At 56.9% G+C, this 16,971-nt stretch overlaps 1 protein-coding gene across 2 annotated transcripts; it reads right to left on the bottom strand.

Annotated features, from left to right (window-relative positions):
- Nucleotides 1-7,809: 7,809 nt before the first annotated feature.
- CHRD (chordin) lies at nt 7,810-16,818 on the bottom strand. 2 transcript variants are annotated; one of them, XM_026497433.4, is made up of 23 exons: nt 16,656-16,818; nt 16,319-16,422; nt 15,688-15,817; nt 15,412-15,540; nt 15,222-15,321; nt 15,011-15,098; nt 14,509-14,650; nt 14,233-14,373; nt 14,067-14,149; nt 13,843-13,990; nt 13,586-13,692; nt 13,361-13,480; nt 12,581-12,737; nt 12,004-12,224; nt 11,394-11,507; nt 10,782-11,063; nt 10,602-10,695; nt 10,429-10,485; nt 10,047-10,150; nt 9,490-9,592; nt 8,768-8,922; nt 8,499-8,598; nt 7,810-8,268 (listed from the first exon to the last, which is right to left on the bottom strand). In XM_026497433.4, the coding sequence occupies exons 1-23, from the start codon at nt 16,801-16,803 to the stop codon at nt 8,213-8,215; spliced, it is 2,883 nt and encodes a 960-aa protein (XP_026353218.2). In that variant the 5' UTR covers nt 16,804-16,818; the 3' UTR covers nt 7,810-8,212. The 2 variants fall into 2 exon arrangements, with proteins under 2 accessions (XP_026353218.2, XP_026353219.2); XM_026497434.4 differs by having other exon boundaries at nt 7,810-8,265.
- Nucleotides 16,819-16,971: the final 153 nt, after the last annotated feature.

Below are 16,971 nucleotides of genomic sequence, written 5' to 3'. Positions count from 1 at the left end.
AACGAAAATGAATACACATGTTGCAAGCTATTAAGGTAACCACAGCTATGTGGAGAGAGCTGGTCCGGCTTTGGAGCAGCTTCTGACTGACCTCAGGGGGAGCGGCCCCTCCCCCCCTTCACATCCTCTCTCCCTCTGACTGCCACTTTCCAGCTCCTCACGGCTCCCCGCTGCTCCCCACTGTGGTCCATTGTAGGTATCCCAACTCATTCCTTCTTCATGCAAGGCCCTGTCACCAAGTAGCCGCCCACACTTACCCTGCAGGACGAAGGACGGAGGGCCAAGTCGGTCCCACCAAGATGGCGCTCAGGCCTCAGCCATCGCCTCCGGCTTCACCCAGATGTGGAAAAACAGGCACTGCCTCAAAACTCTGACAGTCTGAGGCAAAGCTCATGAGATGTGTGATAACAGGGCCAAGCGAAGAAAAGAGGGATATAAAAATATAAACACAGGGTAAACTCAACAAAACACACACAGGGAAGAAAAAGACTTCAAAACTTTGTAGGCTCTACAAAGGATTTTTCCAGGGCTTTTCTTTAACCAAATTTTCTACTTCAAGCAGCATTATTTTTATAATTAAAAAAGATGGTTCACTAGAAATACCATCTGCAATGTTCAAATAAATCATGGTATATTCATGTTCAGAAAAAAATTAGGGGAAAAAAAATCAAAGGTAAATGAGGAGTATTTCTGAGTTGGCATTTTAATTTTATTAAGCAATTGACATTAAATGTCCTTCATTTTATGCTGTTCTGTTTGCCAAAACTTTTCCAGTGAAGAATCATTACATGTATATCCAGACAAAAATAAAACACTACTTTTTTTTTTAATCCCTCCAGGAATTCCCCTCATTCATCTATCTCTGGAGGAAGGAGGGAAAATAAAAAAAGCCGCTTCTGAAGGTCTCCGATGGTGCCACTTCCATTGGTACCTCAGTTGGAATCTATGAGAAAAAAGTTCCTTCATAATGACCTCAGCCTTGCTTTAAAAAAAAAAAAAAGCCTCTAAAACTCATGAAAAACACAGTTGATGTGAATCATATGTCTGAGTGGCGAAGTTCCCACTAAGCCGGGAGAGCGCGCAGATGTGCAGGACAGAAATTCCCCCTCACACAGCAACTGCTCCTCCCCGGTGGCTCAAGGTAAATAGCCTTGGCCTTTGTCACCTCCTCCCTGAAGGCTGGCTGTCAGGTCCCGGTTGCCCTCCCTCCTCACCCTTCAGTCATCTATCCTCTACCTTTTTTCTAACCCTCTCCTTGTCAAAAAGGAACAATATCTGACCATAATCATTTGTATTTGTTGACTGGTAGATTAGACTTTAGCAGATGACCTAATATCTGAACCAGTCTTTCGTGTTTTAAAACTCCCATCTTCCAGTTGTGGAAAGAAAAACATCTTCTAAAGGAATTTCAGGCATCAGCCAGCAGGTGCAGTAATGTTTGTGTCAAAGGGAGAGGGGGATGAGTCCTGGGAGTATCTGGTTTAGACCTCCTGGGGCCTGGTGGGGGTGGTCAGAAGGAAAGGTGCTGGGCCTCTCCCCGGGTGGGCTCCCCACTCCCCTGGGAGCACAAGCTGGCACTGGTCTGCTTCCAGCTGCTGGGGCTGCTGGGGGAGAATGAGGCATTTTTTGTCCTCCAACATCTGGAGTCGGCCCTGCCAGGAGGAATCCACCTGGTACCTAACCCCCACCCCCACCCCCACCCCCGCCATCTTTCCTTTGCTCTCTTCTTTCACATTAGCCCCTTTCCTCAGAGTTCCCAGGAGCCCATCTCCGTTTTCTGGCATGGAGCTTCGTTAGGTGGCATTCAGTGGGATTTTCAAACTCCAGCCTGCCTTGTCTGCCAACCCGGAAACCTCTCTAGGTTTCATGTGACATTTTGGCCTCTAACATTTCCAACCACAAAATATGTGCTTGAATTGCAACCTGTGCCTTGGTAGAGACTTTACTGTGAGGTCCCTTTCCTGAATAGAAACTCCTCTCTTCTTCCTCTTTTTCCAGATTCACAAATGCCCGGGTGGGTCATATCTTGTAAGGAAACTCACGCAGGCATAATTGACCCATTCACGTATGTGACCTCATTGTACCTGGGGGTCGATATTTCTTTAACTCTTTCTCGACTCATATTTCATCTTTATACAATATATAATTCAAGCGTTAGTAGAGATTTCATACAATTGACTCAAGAGCCCATCCCCTATTCTTGTGGAGGTCCAGTTCTCTCCCTAATATTCCAAGGGACTTTTGTTTTTTTAGCTTCCCCCCCTCGCTCGGAGTTCAGATACCTACAGACATACAGATTTCACATGTGTCACAATTATGGCGGGTCTCTCCCTTTTTCCTCTCCTGGTAAGGAACTTAGCTCCATTCATAATTTTATAAAAATCATTTCATAGCCTCATGGTTCATTCCCTCCCCTCTTTCAAGTCTTTATTCAAATGTCAACCTCACCAGAGCATTCTGTGACCATCCTTATCAAAATAACACTCAGATCGTCCTCCTCCACTTTTCCTTCTCCTGCTCTATTTTTTTTCCCATAGCACCGTCTTCCTCTGGCACACTATATGTGTGACATATTTATTGTATTTATTGACTGCCTTCCCCAACTAGATTATAAACTCTATTCAGGCAGGGCTTTTGGTCAGTGTAATTCACTGGTGAGTCTCCAGCGCCTGGAACAGTGACTGGCACCATAAGGATGCTCCGTGAATATTAGTTGAGTGAATACACAGCTGTGAGGCATTGGCAGCATGGCGGATTTGCTGAAAAAGGGGCATGATGGACTTGTCTATATCCTTGCAACTTACAGAGGGCCCTGGACCAACAGCAGAAACAGCAGCATGGCCTGGGAGTTTGTCGGCAATGCTGAACCCCAGGCCCCACCCCAGACCTCTAGAATCAGAACTTATATTTAAACAAGATCCTCAGGGGATTTATATGCAAAGTTTGAAAAACACTGGTCTGTATCACAACAATACAAACAACTGAAACTCGGATCTTACACATCTGTGTTCTTTTTTTTTTTTTTTTAGATTATTTATTTATTTATTTATTTGACAGAGAGAGAGAGACAGCCAGCCAGAGAGGGAACACAAGCAGGGGGAGTGGGAGAGGAAGAAGCAGGCTCCCACCGGAGCAGGGAGCCCGATGCGGGGCCCGATCCCAGGACTCTGGGATCACGCCCTGAGACGAAGGCAGATGCTTAAGGACTGAACCACCCAGGCGCCCCTACACATCTGTGTTCTTAAAAGACTTTCTCACACGCAAGAAATAGGTAACATTAGGGCTCTGGGGAGGGGACCGCGTTGCCTGGGGAATGAGGATCATAGGAAGAAACTATTCCCTAGGAATCATTTTGTGCCTTTTGCATGCAATTAGTAGCCATTTAAAAGTGAGTAAATTGATTACTTATGAGATAGAATACATAATTAAAGACCTTCTGCTACTTCTCCATGGGATGCTTCTCCCTGGCCTCCTTTCTCTGTAGACTCTTGTCTTGCTGCTTACCATCCCCCACCCGGACTCCCTCTCCAGATCCTTATAAAGAAGAGGCCTCTACTGCTACCCACTTAGCAGGCAGAAGGGACTAAGAAGGTCTGGGTTTTAAAGAACAAGTTCCTTGCTTCTTTAGATTCGTGTAAGGCAGAATAAACAGACATAAAGGGCAACTGAAAACTCTGTGGTCAAACAAACACGGGTATAAATGACGAATGCAGTATGGACACGTCGCTCTCTCACATATAATGCACTTCAGCCGTGTGTGTGTGTGTGTGTGTGTGTGTGTGTGTGTGTGCCAACACTCCCCCAAAAGCAGCCAAAAAGATACAAGCTTGCCCCTGCTTCCCTCTCATTTTCCCTCATCACCCCTCAGAGTGGGGGCTGGTCAGGACCACAGGCCTCTATAGTAAGCCCCTGGGCCACCAAGAGCCCCCAGGAAGAGCAGCAGCAGGCAGTGCACGTGGCTCCCCAGGGTGCCCTTGCCGTGAGCGTAGAAAGTCACAGCCGTGGCCACCCGTGCCAGTCCCATGTACTGCTTCACCAGCCACGCCAGGCTCATCCGGTCCACCGGCTACCGAGCCGGAAGAACCTGTCTGTGGCGGAGCTGTCTTCCTAGTACCCGTGCCGAATGCAGGTGCATTTGTCCGCCCCCCCTCCGTGGAGGACTCAGTGGGGCGCCCATTGGCAGCTCCCCTTCCACTGTCACCTGCTACTTCCCCCTTCCCCCCTCTTGTCCCACCACACAACTGAAGAGTGACGAGTCTCTGTCCCTGCAGTAGGACCAGGGACTCAGCCAGGCACTGGGGACTCCAAAAGAGGAGGAGGCTGAGTCTCAGCCAAGGAGCCAGCCCAGCCAAGGCAAGAGAACAAGAAAACATGGTGAATGACTCCTCCCAAGGGACAGCAGGGGCCCTGGCCAGCCAGGAGACAGCTCCACTGGCCGACCTCTGCTGCCCACAGGAGGAGGGGTAACCTCCAGACCCACCCAATACCCCTGCAGTGAGGACCCGGGACCCCTGGGGGGCTCTCATCGGTCTGCTGAAGGTCAAATCACTCAACGCCCATTTGCCAAGCTCTCTGAGTTGGTGAGGATTTTTTCAGAACTTCTGGAGTTTTGCCTCCCCTGGCATTTTAAATGCAAAGCGTCATATTTCCCTTGAATGCGATCTCCTGCTTTCCCTAGTTGTGCAAATATACGTGTGCTCCAGCTGCAGAGGTTATCATACAAATACCCTCCACCAGGTCAAGGACAGTCATCACTCACTTCACAAGTGGGGACAGACGTGCTACAGGGACAGGACCCAGGGAGGGGGCAGGGCAAACTAAAACTCAGAAAAATACCCAGGGATTCCCCCCCACCCCCAGGGATTTTTAAAGAGCAGTTATCCAGGGGTTGGGATTCTTTCTTTCTAACAGGTGACTTTTTCTTTCTTCCTCACACTTTTGTGTATTACCGTAAATATTCACAACGACTTACTTCTGCGGTGAGTAAACGTAATTCTGGCAGCTCCTTTTGTTCATGAAAACATATATCAAAGGCCAACAGTGTTATAATCAGAGTATGGTCATTACACAAACCCTAAGAATTCTTCCCCCATTTGTCGTCTTCTTTTTAACTGCATTATAACTGGTGCACAGTATTCTATCAGCTTCTATCAGGTGTACGACACTTCTGTCATCTTTAACGATGCATTTCTCGTATTCCATATGTATTCTCCATGCTTTCTTCCTTCACACATTGTCTCTGAGCTAAAATGTGTCCCTTCAGCCCACCTGGTGAGCTCCCTCCTCGCCCCAACTCTACGACCTTGTGAAACCTCCCCCTCCGCCACTTTCCTTGTGTCAGAAGAGTCACCTTTTTTTTCTATTTCCCATTATTTTTGTAAAAAGAGGTGGAATGCAATAAAACAGTTTGTTCGGAAACTTTTCTGAAGGCAACCACTTCTTCTCTGGAATGCAGGCTTTCTCAGAAATGGTGCCCAGATGGCCGGAGGGTAGGGCCCGGGCTCCGCGCTCCCGGGAGGCGCCTGGGCTGCTCCGCGCTCGCTGCGCCACTGCGCCCTCCGCCCGGACGGCGGCCCCTCCCCGCGCCCGCAGGCTGCGCTTGAAACCGGCGTTCCTGAGTCACCACCAGCCTTTCCCCAAACACCCGCGCGGAGTCCGCGCGGAGGCTTGGCCCCAGGGAGGGCCGGTGGCTGCCAGCAGCGCCACCACGCGATCGCTCCAAGTGGCTGTTCCTCACCTGACGCCAACTCTGGATGGGACACCTAGAAGTTGGCAAGAGGTGTCCCCGCAGCAGGCGCAAGCCGCCGTTCACAAGTCAGACGCGGAAAAGCGGCGGGCTGTGCATGAAGGAGATTTCTCCTCTCCAAACAGACGTGTCCGAACCACCTCCAGTCCTCCCCCGGCCACACGGAGCCCCGTGTGCGGCCTTCCATCTCTTGTTGGCCCTGAGGCCCTGCCAAACGCTCGGGGAAGCCGAAGGCCTGACTGCCCCGCCGTGAGAGGTCACATTGTAAATCCTACCGGCGACTGTTTGGAAACACTGACCTAGGCCACCCAGGAAAACGGGCTTCCCCTCAGGTGGTGGTGTTGTTAGAAAGGGACCGGGCTGAGGCTGCAGTTGCCTAAAGGGGAATGGCTGGGGTGCCCTCTTGAGGTCTCTGCAGGTCAGGGCTTCCCGTCTGCGGAGCTCCTCAGACCCAGGGCTGGACTGCCGTGGTCACCACAGCACCTGCCTGGGGCTCGGCAGGGCTTGCGGACCAGCCAGCCTTGGGGGCAATGCAGGACATGATGGGAGAGGCGTCTCAGCGACTGGTGGCTGAGGAGAACACCGCTCTCCCTGGGCACCCGGCTGCCAGTCCCTGACACCGCTCTGAAGCCCTGATGGGGCCTGCGGGTCAGGGTCCCTGGAGCAAGCCCATCGAGCCACCCTATGGGTGCTCACTGCCTCTGCCCTTCCTCCCGTCTTGTGAGCGTCAGTAGCAAACTCGTGTCAAATCGAAGAAGCAAAATTTCCTTTTCAACCCTTCTTCCTTCGAAGCTCCCTCACCAGGGAGGACAATACTGTCAGCACAGCCATTTCCAGGCCAAATCCTCCATCACAGCACACCTGGCCCCGTCCTTTGTTCCCTGCCTTTAGCTCCGTGCCAGCCCTGCAGCTCTGCCTTCCCAATCTGACCCTCCCCCTACTGACAACCCTACTGACTGGCCAAGTCCAGTATCCCCCATCCTTACCACCCCTTCGTCTCCAACCAGCCTCCCCACTCCCCCTGGGCATTCAGCGGAACATCACGTCATCGAAACCCTTTGCCACACTCTTCCCCGGACTTCTCCCTGCTGTTCATTTCACGCCAGCTCCAGGAACCCTACCTCAGCCACAGCGCCTTTCCAGCTGACGTGCGCTGGGCACGGGGCTGCGGGAGCCACAGGCTCTGATCGAATCCTGTGAGGGCGATAGCAGTTTTACGGAAAGGAAACAGGGACTCCTGAAGGTTAAATAACTCAGCTACTTAACAGCAGAACTAGACCTTCCATGGGCGAAGACAGTAATTTCTTAAGCACGCACGGCATGCCTCGCGCTAAACCAGAAGGCTATGATTGGCTTTTCTCAGTACCCGACCAGGTCATAAAATGCCACACCCACTTTATCCCACATTGTTCATACAGAAGATAGATCTGCAGGGACATACGCTGCTAGCTCTCTATGCTGACACTCTTCTTTCCCTCGCCCCCCTCCCACCCAGAGCTCCGTGGGCCTGCCAGGTCACTGATGGCAGGAGGGGGGGGGCAGGGGGGAGGGGTCCTATCTTATTCTGTACATCACTTGGTCCCAAGATAAGCTCAGCCAAGAATGAGGCCAGGGCCGATTCCAGTCCACTCTGATCCAGATTTGCCCCCGAACGGGTCTGGAACACAATTCATTTCCAGAAAAGAATAACAGGGGCGTGGTTGCCTCCCTTGAGACAAAGAAGATAGAGGCTGGTGGCACTTTTGTTTCTCTCTTTGGAGCCACTTCAAACACGGGGTCAGCAAAATGCCGGCTACGGGTAGGCCAGGGGAAACCACCCTTGTGTCGGGTTGCCTGAGTTCTTGAGGCTCTGGTCCGTCTCAGTGACAGTGCCAGGCCCCACTGCAGAATCCGGGCATGCCAGCCAACGACTGTACCGCCCCTCTCCCTCTCCCTCTCCGGTCTCTTCACACTCCCCAAGGCTCAGAGGGAAGCCCCTGGAGCCAGGGCTCCCACTCTCAGACCTTCTCCACTGGGGCCCACTCAGGTCCCTGGTCACAAAGAAACACTTTGAGCCCTGAGAGTGGGAAAAAAAAAAAGTCTTAATAAATACAAAACTCTCCGATAATGACTCTGCTCAGCTCAGGGGCAGCAGGAGTGAAGTGGGGACCCTTGGTGCTGAGTGAGGATAAATTAAAAATCCCAACAAGCCAGTGACACTATGTACAGAAAGAAAGGGGTTGGGCTTCCAAGGCAGAGGCTGGAGGGTGACAGGGCAGGAGCTGGAGAGGCCGTGGCCTTGGTCTGCCCTGGCTGCCCCTTCCCCTCGTGGAGGTGTGGTTCCCAGAGGTAGTGGGGGGAGGGAGAAGAGGCAGAAAAGAGGGGCCAAAGGCACCGGGTTTCCCACAGGAGAATGCAGGGTCCTTGGCGCCCGTCCTTCCCCCAGCCCAGGCCCGTCCTCTTGGTCAGGTGGCTTCTGGCTGCTCCCTACGAGCCTTCAGCTTCTTTCTCCAGCTCTGGAACTGTCCTGGTCTCTGGAGCTGCTGGAGACAGAAGGGAGCAAGGTTTGGAGCTGTGTGACCTTGGTCTGGCTGCCTAATTCCTCTGAGCTTCAGAAATCTCATTTGTAAAGAAAAAGCAGTCGATACCAAGTCCACAAGGCTGCTGTGTGGCGGAATGGAATGGCACTCGTGAAGCAGATAGCAGGGCTCCTGGCAGGTGGCAGGTGCCGCCTTCCCTCCCCAGGTACCCCACAGACAACCCCCTCACTTACGCCGCCGGGGTGCACAGTGGGAGCAGCAGCGACTCTCCTTCCCTGGACCGCAGGACACGGGCAGTGAACAGTCATCCCTCTCACAGTGGGGCACCCCTGCCTGGTGCAGGACAAGCAGATTTTGAGGGTACCCAGAGGCACAGGGACACAGCAGGCTTCAGTCTCTTCAGGGAAGCCCACTCCTAGGAGCCTGCCCTCCCCAGAAAGTTCTCCCCATTCTAGGCCAGCCCCCCCATGCCCACCTCACACAAAGCGCACTCCCCACTCACCCCACATCTGCAGGTGATACAGCTCATCTCCCCAAAGGGAGGCACTGAGGGGTGCCAGCTCTGACTCTCCGGGAACCACTGCCCTGCAAAACGGCAGCCCCGGGGCCCATCGGCCTGCATGGGGTCCCGCAACTGGGGGTGGGCCACTGACCCCACTGTTGGAAGGCAGAGAGGGAGGGAGGGAGGAAGAGTTCAGCGGATGTGAGTTCTGTGAGGGCCACCCAGGTTTTATTTGTCTTTGGATCTGCAACACCTAGCAGTTTCTGGCACTTAGTGGGTGACAAATTTGGATGAGAGGATGGGTGCGTGGAGGGATGGATGGATGGGTAGGTGGGTGGATGGATGGATGGATGGATGGGAGGAAGGATGGATGAACAGATGGTTGGTGGTTGGATTGGAGGGAGGGAGGGAGAGAGGGAGTATGGATGGGAGGAAGGATGGATGAATAGATGGTTGGATGGTTGGATCGAAGGAAGGAAGGGAGGGAGGGGGGTCGGATGGGGCAGGAACTGGAACCCATCATAGCCCACTAATAAATACGTGCACATTCTTTCCAAATGCATTTAGAGCCCTGGCTGCAGGCTAGGCACAGGGCAGTGCTCAGTAAATGCTGAATTAGCTGAGAAGTCCCTTCCAGCCACCTTCCCCATGCACCCCCTCACCCAGGACAAGGCGGGGAAGCACCTCACTGCCCCAAGAACCCTCCGTGCCCACCCCCTCACCTGGACACTGTTTGCAGCAGTCAGTGGGGTTGGCACGGACAGGCTGGGCACAGGCCAGCCGAGGACACTGCACCTTCTCACAGTGCACCTCTCCAGTGCCCCCCTGTAGGGATCCATTGAGGGAGGGCGTCAGAAAGGAAAAGGAGCTTCCTGCTTCCTCCCTCCCCTTTCCCATCCCTCAAATGTTTTATTTCCATGGCCCTTCACCCAGAGGCCCTGGACTGGTGTTTTCTATACCTGAACTCAAATGCTCATGGTAGCCCTGCAATGTAGCTGCTCTCCTGTCTGCTTATAGGAGTGGAAAGAGAAGCTCAGGGAGGTACAGAAAATGCCAGGGCTATATGGAGCGAGTCAGCAGGCAGAGCCAGAACTCACACCCACGTCAGCCCTGCCCTTTTCCTGCAGGAAGCCGACTCTCAAAGCTCAGAGGACTTTTCATAGTGCTTCAATCCTGGAGACTTCCTCACCAAGGCTGGGCTCTCCTCTTCTGGCAGCCCCCTCCCCACCTCTGCAGACCCTGCTGGGTCACGGCGCCAGAGAGGATTGGGCGGCCATACCTTGCAGGTGCAGACAGCACACTTAATTAAGCCAAATGGGGGCACGACGGGGTGCCACCGGGTACCCGCTGCCCGCCAGCTCCGGTCACCATCAAAATAGCAGCCTGGTGGGGGTGGGGGGGACAGTGCCCAGCTGCCATGAGTATGGAGCTCATTGGCTGGGCCCACAATCAAGGCTGGAGTCTCAGGCCAACCCCACACTACTCTAACCCCAGGGCCCATTTGTGGACCAATGACTAATGAAGCCTGTCAGATGTCATCTGGAATCTCTGCCCCTCAGCCTCCCTCTATCCCCCGCCACACACATATATCCTCACCCTTTCGTCCCCCTCCTGGTCCCACCCAACAGCTCTCCACCCCTGCACGCAGACTTCCAGCTCACCCTCTCCAGGGTCTCTGGTCCGTGAGAGCCCGGGCAGGTCTCTGACATCTTGTTTCTCTGTGCGGCCAAAGAAATAGTGAAGGCAGGGGATGACCACCCCCCTTCCCTCCCCAGAGGCCTCATCCCCCAGGGTGGACCTTCCAGGACCCCCTCCACTCGGGCAGGACACTCACCCGGGCACACAGGGCAGCACTGGTCCGGTGCCTGCACCGGGCTGGGACAGCTGGGCGGGGGGCACACCACGGGGTCACAGATCACAGTGCGTCTCTACAAAGAGAGGTGGGGGGTGGGGGGTTAACTGCGACCCTTGCCCCAGAACCCAGACCTCAGCGCGCCCTTCGGTGGCGTCCTACCTGGCAGGTGCACAGCGAGCAGAGCGGGTCATAATTTGGCGCCCAGCGAGCCCCATGGGGGCGCTGCTGTCCCTCGAAGAAGCAGGTGTTGGGGTCTCGCGGTCGCCCGGGGCCGCCGGGTTTGGCTGGCGCGGGAGCGTCCGGGCCGAGCACAGCAGGCAGCGCGGGCAGAGCGGGCAGTGCGGCGACCGCTGCATCCAGAGCCCCGGGCGCCCACGCTCCCTCAGCCCCCGCCGCCGCCAGGCGCAGGCCGCCCACCTCGCATTGGTTGGCGATGTGCACCTGGGAGGAGAGGCGGGTTGAGGCAGCGCCCGGGCTCCCCCTCGCGTCTCCGCCAGCTGCGGCCAGCCTGCCTGCCCAAGACACTTCGACCTCTGAGCACCCCTGCGCCCCGGGGAAGACGCTATTAGCGCCAGCAATCACCCAACCAACCAGGGACAGGGTGGCCTGCTGCCAGCCTCGTCGTGTACCTTGTCGGCTTCATCCTCCCGACCAGCCAGGGAATGAGATACCACCACCCCCAGGGCTCGGAGAGAGCCAGTGACTCAGGCAAGAGCACACGGTGCCCGCTCAACTCTGAACCATCCCCAGCGGCCCACACTGCCTGCCCACCTGCCCCCGGAGCTCCCCTTGGGGGCTCCCCTTGGTGGCGATCATCAGGGAGGCTGTGCCCTGCGCCAGGTGCCGCAGAAGCTCAGGCTCCAGGTCCTTCACCACGCCCTGGGCCTGTGAGAGACAGGACAAGGGATGGGAAGGAGGCGCTCCAGGGCTGTGCCTACAGAGCTCAATTCATAGGTAAGAAACTGAGACATGGGGCGGTGAAATAAGGCCTTCAGGGAAGCGAAGCCCACTAGTGGTGGTGTGGAGCTCAGAAGCCAGGTCTCTCTGACTCCACGTCCGGGGAGTCCACCCCATTGGAGTAGGCTTGCTTGCTGCATCCCACCTGCTCCTCTGAAGGTCCAGGGAGTTACAAACTATCCAAGAGATCCCACCAGAGAAGGATGCAGGAAGGAGAACGGGTACTAAAAGGCTGAGTCAGATTCACAGCCAGGGCTGTCTGACTCCCCAGCCCAGGTCAGTTCTGCCACGCTGGGCTACCTGCTGTCTGTTTCCCCCGCCACAGGCCTGCATAACCCTCCATGCTAAAAAAAAAAAAAAAAAAAAAAAAAAAAAAAAAAAAAAGCAGATCTTTTCCAAGCTGCCTCCACCATCACGTCCTCACCTCTGGGCCATAGAATCCCTTCAGCAGCCGCCGGGGCCCTGGCATCCCAGGAGGCCCAAGGAGGTGGGCAGTGACAGTGCCCTGTTCTGAGCCACCAAGCCCAGCCAGCAGCACTTCATAGTGCAGATGACAGTGGGTATCCAGGGAGAGCCAGGCATGTCCTGCTGCCTGGCTCTGCACAGGGGGTAACACCAGGGCTCCTGCCAAGGGCACGGGCAGTGCTGGATCCAGATAGAGGAGAGGTGACAGATGAGGAGGGGGCCTAGAGCAGCCACTCCCTTCTTCCCGGTATTCCCCATCTCCCCCGTCTTCCCCCGACACGCATTCCACACGTTGGTGGACACTGTCCATAGGCCCAGGGCTGAGGGGCAGCAAGTTTTAGACCCCTGCACCATGGCCACGGAGAGGGTCTCCCAGCAGGGCTACCATCTACACCCCCACCTTCTCCAGATGCCAACCTGCGGCTCAAGCACAGAGAAAGACATACCAGGCTCTGGCCCCCTGGCACCATCCCTCACATGCTTGAGTCACAGATTCGAGGACGCCAGAGGGCAGGCGAAGCCCTGGGGCCACTCACTCTCATGGCGGGCGCTGTGTCCACTATAGGGCAGGGCAGACACGTGCCCCCGCAGTTCTCCATCTGGGAAGTCCTTGGTGCCCACGTTCAGGAACAGCTCATTCTGCAGCAGCATATGAGCCCCTCGGGCACCCAGTCCAGGGCAGACACCCACAGCCTGGGGGGGGGGCAGGGAAGGATGAGCCGCAGCTGCAGCCTGCCAGATGCCAGATGAACCCCTCCTCACCCTTCACACAAGCCCAAGATTCTGAATGCCTTTCTGTGTTTTGTGCCCCCGTTACACCCAACACACGCACACGCATAACTGGATAAGCACCTCGCAAGCCCAGGTTCAAGTCCCTCCTCTGCCACTCCTACCTATGCAACAATCTCGAGGAGTTATTTAACTTCTCTGATCCTTCACTTCATCATCTATAAAATGGGAACCGTGAGAGCCAAAAATAATATCAGAAAGGCGATCAGTGCAGTATGCAGCACAGAGAAAGGCTCAGTAAGCGGCACCCATGGTTATCACATTTCTAATGACATGGTCTCCCTGTCCAACTCCTCCATTTGATGTGACATTGCTGAGGATGGGGGCACATCTGATTTTCTTCATATTCCGGTCCCTAGCCTGAGGCGTCCTAAAAATGTGCCCAGGGAATCAGTGTGTCAATGAGAGAACCTGTGGTTGAGTGAATGATTCCAAACATCCCCGCTCATCCAGCCCGGCTTTCCACGCCCCTGAGTTTTTACCCCAGTGCATGGGCCCCGTGGCCTGGCTCTGCCGACAGCACTTACTGTGTGTCCTCCCAGCTGGAGGCCAGCCATGTGGCACAGGACAGTGCGCTGGTTTCTCCGCTGAGGTTTCGTCTCCAGCGTCATGGCCACCACCTCACTGCCTGTACCCACCACTTGTACCTGGGGGGCAGGGTTGGGGAGGGCAAATTGGAATGGCGGAGAAGGCCCGAGGCCTGAACCGTGCAGGCCAAAGCCCCTCTCACCCGTGCAGCCCCTGACTCTTACCTGGTAGATCAGGGAGCCATTTCCCAGCAGTGTAAGGCTGGCTGAGCCGGCTGCACCCGTCTGAACTGGGATCAAGGCATCGGCCCCACAAAGAACACTTTGCAGCACTGCAGGGGGACAGGAAAGGTGGAGGCAGGCTTGTCCCACGGCCATTCATCACCCCTCAGCCCCCAGGACTCCTCCCATACCCACCCTGGCCCCTTGTCTGTGCCTCTCAGTGGTGTGTGCCCAAGGTGCCAGGCCCCACCCCGCCTCACCATCGCAGCTCTGCCTGGCAGCGATGTGTCCACTGATGTGCAGCCCTGGCCCACCTGCCCTTTCCAGGGCCATCTGTAGCTCCCCCAGCACCAGCCAGTCCATCTCCTGGGCTGTCAGGTTGGGCAGCACCTCAGCAAAGCCTGGCTCCTGGGGACAGAGCGAGGGATGGTGGGTGCAGCAAGAGGCCAGCGCAGGTGGCAGCAGGAGCCAGACCCTCACTCACCTGGACTGAGGCATTGGCCTGGAGCTCTCGCAGTAGCTGCCCCTGGTGCAGAATCTGGAGCCGCAAGGGAACCTGGGCCGGTCCTGCAACGGCCACGCGTGTGGATGCCTCTGAGGGACAGGTGCTCTCCCTATTCTCCTCACATGGCCTGCCCCGTCCTGCTTACCCCCGCTCCCGGATTCCAGCAGTCCACGGAAGAGCAGCAAAAAATGCAAGGAGTCCTCTGTGTCACTGAGAGTGAGTAGGGCGATGCCCCCTATGCCAGGCTGTGGGGGGCCTTCTAGGGTCAGGATGGCACTGAAGGTCTCTGAGGGGGAGGAGGAAGGACCATGAGAGCCCATCAGGAAGTCCCCTCCTCAGCCCACTCGATTCCTGGGGATAGAGAAGACTCAGAACTTCACGTCCAGGGAAGTCCAGGGAAACTTCACGTTTGCTCCCTCACCTGCAGCCAGGGCCCGGTGTCGGATGAGAGGCCCCCAGACCTCCCCTGAAGGGTGAGTGGGTGTCACAAGTGCCACATGCAGCTGTTCTGCCCTAAGGAGCCGCAGAGACAACCGAGGCACTGCCCGCCACACCCCACAGACCTGGAGCAGAGAGACAAGAAGGCCCTACTCAGACAGTATGCAACACAGGCCAGCTGAGAGGCCCAGCTCTGGTGAGGAAGGAATATGGGAAGGAGCCCCAAGCCCTCCTAGGAAGCTTAAGAAGGGGCCTTGGAGCCGGATGCCGGGGTCCAAATCCTGGCCCAACCACTTACTAGCTGTGTGACCTTGTACAAATCACATTCTGCTATGAGCCTCAGTTCCCTCATCTGTAAAATGGGCATCATAATGTCAGTGCCTTCCTCTCACTGGGCTGTGGTCAGGACCCAAGGAGGCAATTCAGAGCATGCTGTCAGTACAGTGCCCAGACTGGATAAGCACTCGTAAATGGCATCATCTCACCAGGCCATCTTGAGTGGGGGCTGCAGGGTGTTCAAACAGGACGCTGCCCGCGGAGTCTGAGAAGCGGATTCGAGTAGGGCGGTCCAGCCTGGGAATGAGGGTCCAGTGAGCATGGGCTCTGAGCCTAGGCCAGGAGCAGCTTCTCCAGCCTCTCCCAACTCTCCTTCTCCAGGCCCCAGCTGACCCCTCCTCCCATCTTCCCCTTTCTCACTGCCTGTAGGAGATGGAGAAACGCAAGCTAGAGCGCAGCAGAGACACTCGGGCCCGAGCCACGGCCTGCGACCTGGGTCCTGTCAGCAGTGCCACGAAGTCTGCGAGGAAAAGATGTCCCGGAGTATTGTCACCCGCCGCAGCAGCCCGGCCCCCACCACCACCCCAGCTCCTGCCTGGCCCATACCTACCCGTGTGGCCATCTCCACGCACCCGATCCTCAGCGCCCGGCTCCCCGCGGTCGCTGTAGCTGCGGTGCTCTGGGTCCCGCGGATACTCGAAGGCCAGGCCCGTCGGCGGCCTCTCGGGACCGCTGCGCTCTAAGCCGGGAGGGGAAAACCCAGGCTTCAGCTGGGCACTAGGAGGGCCAGTTGGCCGTTCCATCTGCTCCATCCGTCCCAGCCGTGTGGCTCTGGACCAAGTATCACTGCCGTGCCGCCCTCCCCTCACCGCGGAGCAGGACTTACCCGGGGGGCAGGTCTGGCAGCAGTGTCCTGGCAGCAGCCGGGGCTGCACACAGGCCAGGGCTGGGCACTCGGGCTTGATGTTCTTGCAGCTGACCCTGCCCGGGCCCCTCGTGCGACGACCCCACTGAGGCTGCTTGCGGTGAAGACGGGAAAACCGAGTGAGTGCCAGACGCCAATTGGTGGGACCCCGGGGCGAGCAGGAGAGAGTCATGGGACCAGAGCAAGTTCATCCCATGGAGTCAGACCGCTCTGCTTCCTACAAGCTGTGTGACCCTAGACAAACTACTTAACCTCTCTGGGCCTTAGGGTCCCTATCTGGGAAATGGGGGAAGTAATAGTGTGTATCTAGCAGGACTATTCTAGGAGCTAAGTGAGAGACAGAAGAAACCGTTGGCTAAGAGCCTGACACATAGTGGGTGATCAATAACAGTCAACACCTGAGACTTGGAGAGGGCACTTCCTCCCCACTTTCTCTGCGGGGGGGGGGGTGCGGAGGAATATATATATATATCCCAAATACCTGCAGACTTCGCTTCTTTCTGCTCAGCGGCTCCGAGTCCACTCTGACATCCCGGGACCCGAGCGCTCCCCAACTCGCAAGGGCCCCGGCCACGACATTGGGTTCACTCACCGCCTCGCAGGCGCACAGCACGCAGCGCATCACCCCGAAGGGCTCCCCCAGGTCCGGGTGCCACGTCTCGTCCAAGGCATAGACCTTCCCGCCGAAGGAGCAGCCTGCGGGGACGGGCTTGGCTGGCGGCCGCTGTCCCGCTCCTGCGGTGTGCCCGCCCTGGGCGCTGCCGGCCCGGCCCTGGGTCCCCCCCGCACGATGCGCCTCGCGACCCCCGCCCACCCCTCCTGGCCGCCCGCCGCGCTGAGCCACCTGCGCCCGGCGCCCCCTCCGGGCGGGCGCAGACTTGCCCCGAGCCGGACTCGCTGCCCGCGCGTCCCCCGGGGCGCCCACCTACCTGCCGCTCCCCGAATGGGCAGCGGCTCCTTCTCGGGCCGGATGGGCAGCGCGGGGGGCTCGGGGCCGGCGCCGTGGGCCGGCCGGCAGCCGAGCAGCAGCAGCCCGAGGAGCAGCAGCGGGGCCGGCGGGGCCGGGAGGCTCGGCATGACGCGAACGGGACAGCTGGGGAGGCGGGAGGGAGGAGGGAGCAGGAGAGGGAGGAGGGAGGTGGGAGGAGGGCCGGGCCGGGGGGCGGTACGGCGGGAGGGGGCCGGGGCCAGGGCCCGGGCAGTGCGGCGAGGGGCTCGTCGGGCGGCGGGAGTCGGCGCCGGGCC

Source organism: Ursus arctos, unplaced genomic scaffold, assembly GCF_023065955.2.
Source record: "Ursus arctos isolate Adak ecotype North America unplaced genomic scaffold, UrsArc2.0 scaffold_4, whole genome shotgun sequence".
NCBI lineage: Eukaryota > Metazoa > Chordata > Mammalia > Carnivora > Ursidae > Ursus > Ursus arctos.
Note: the sequence above shows the minus strand (reverse complement) of the source record. Positions and strands in the feature narration are given on the sequence as shown.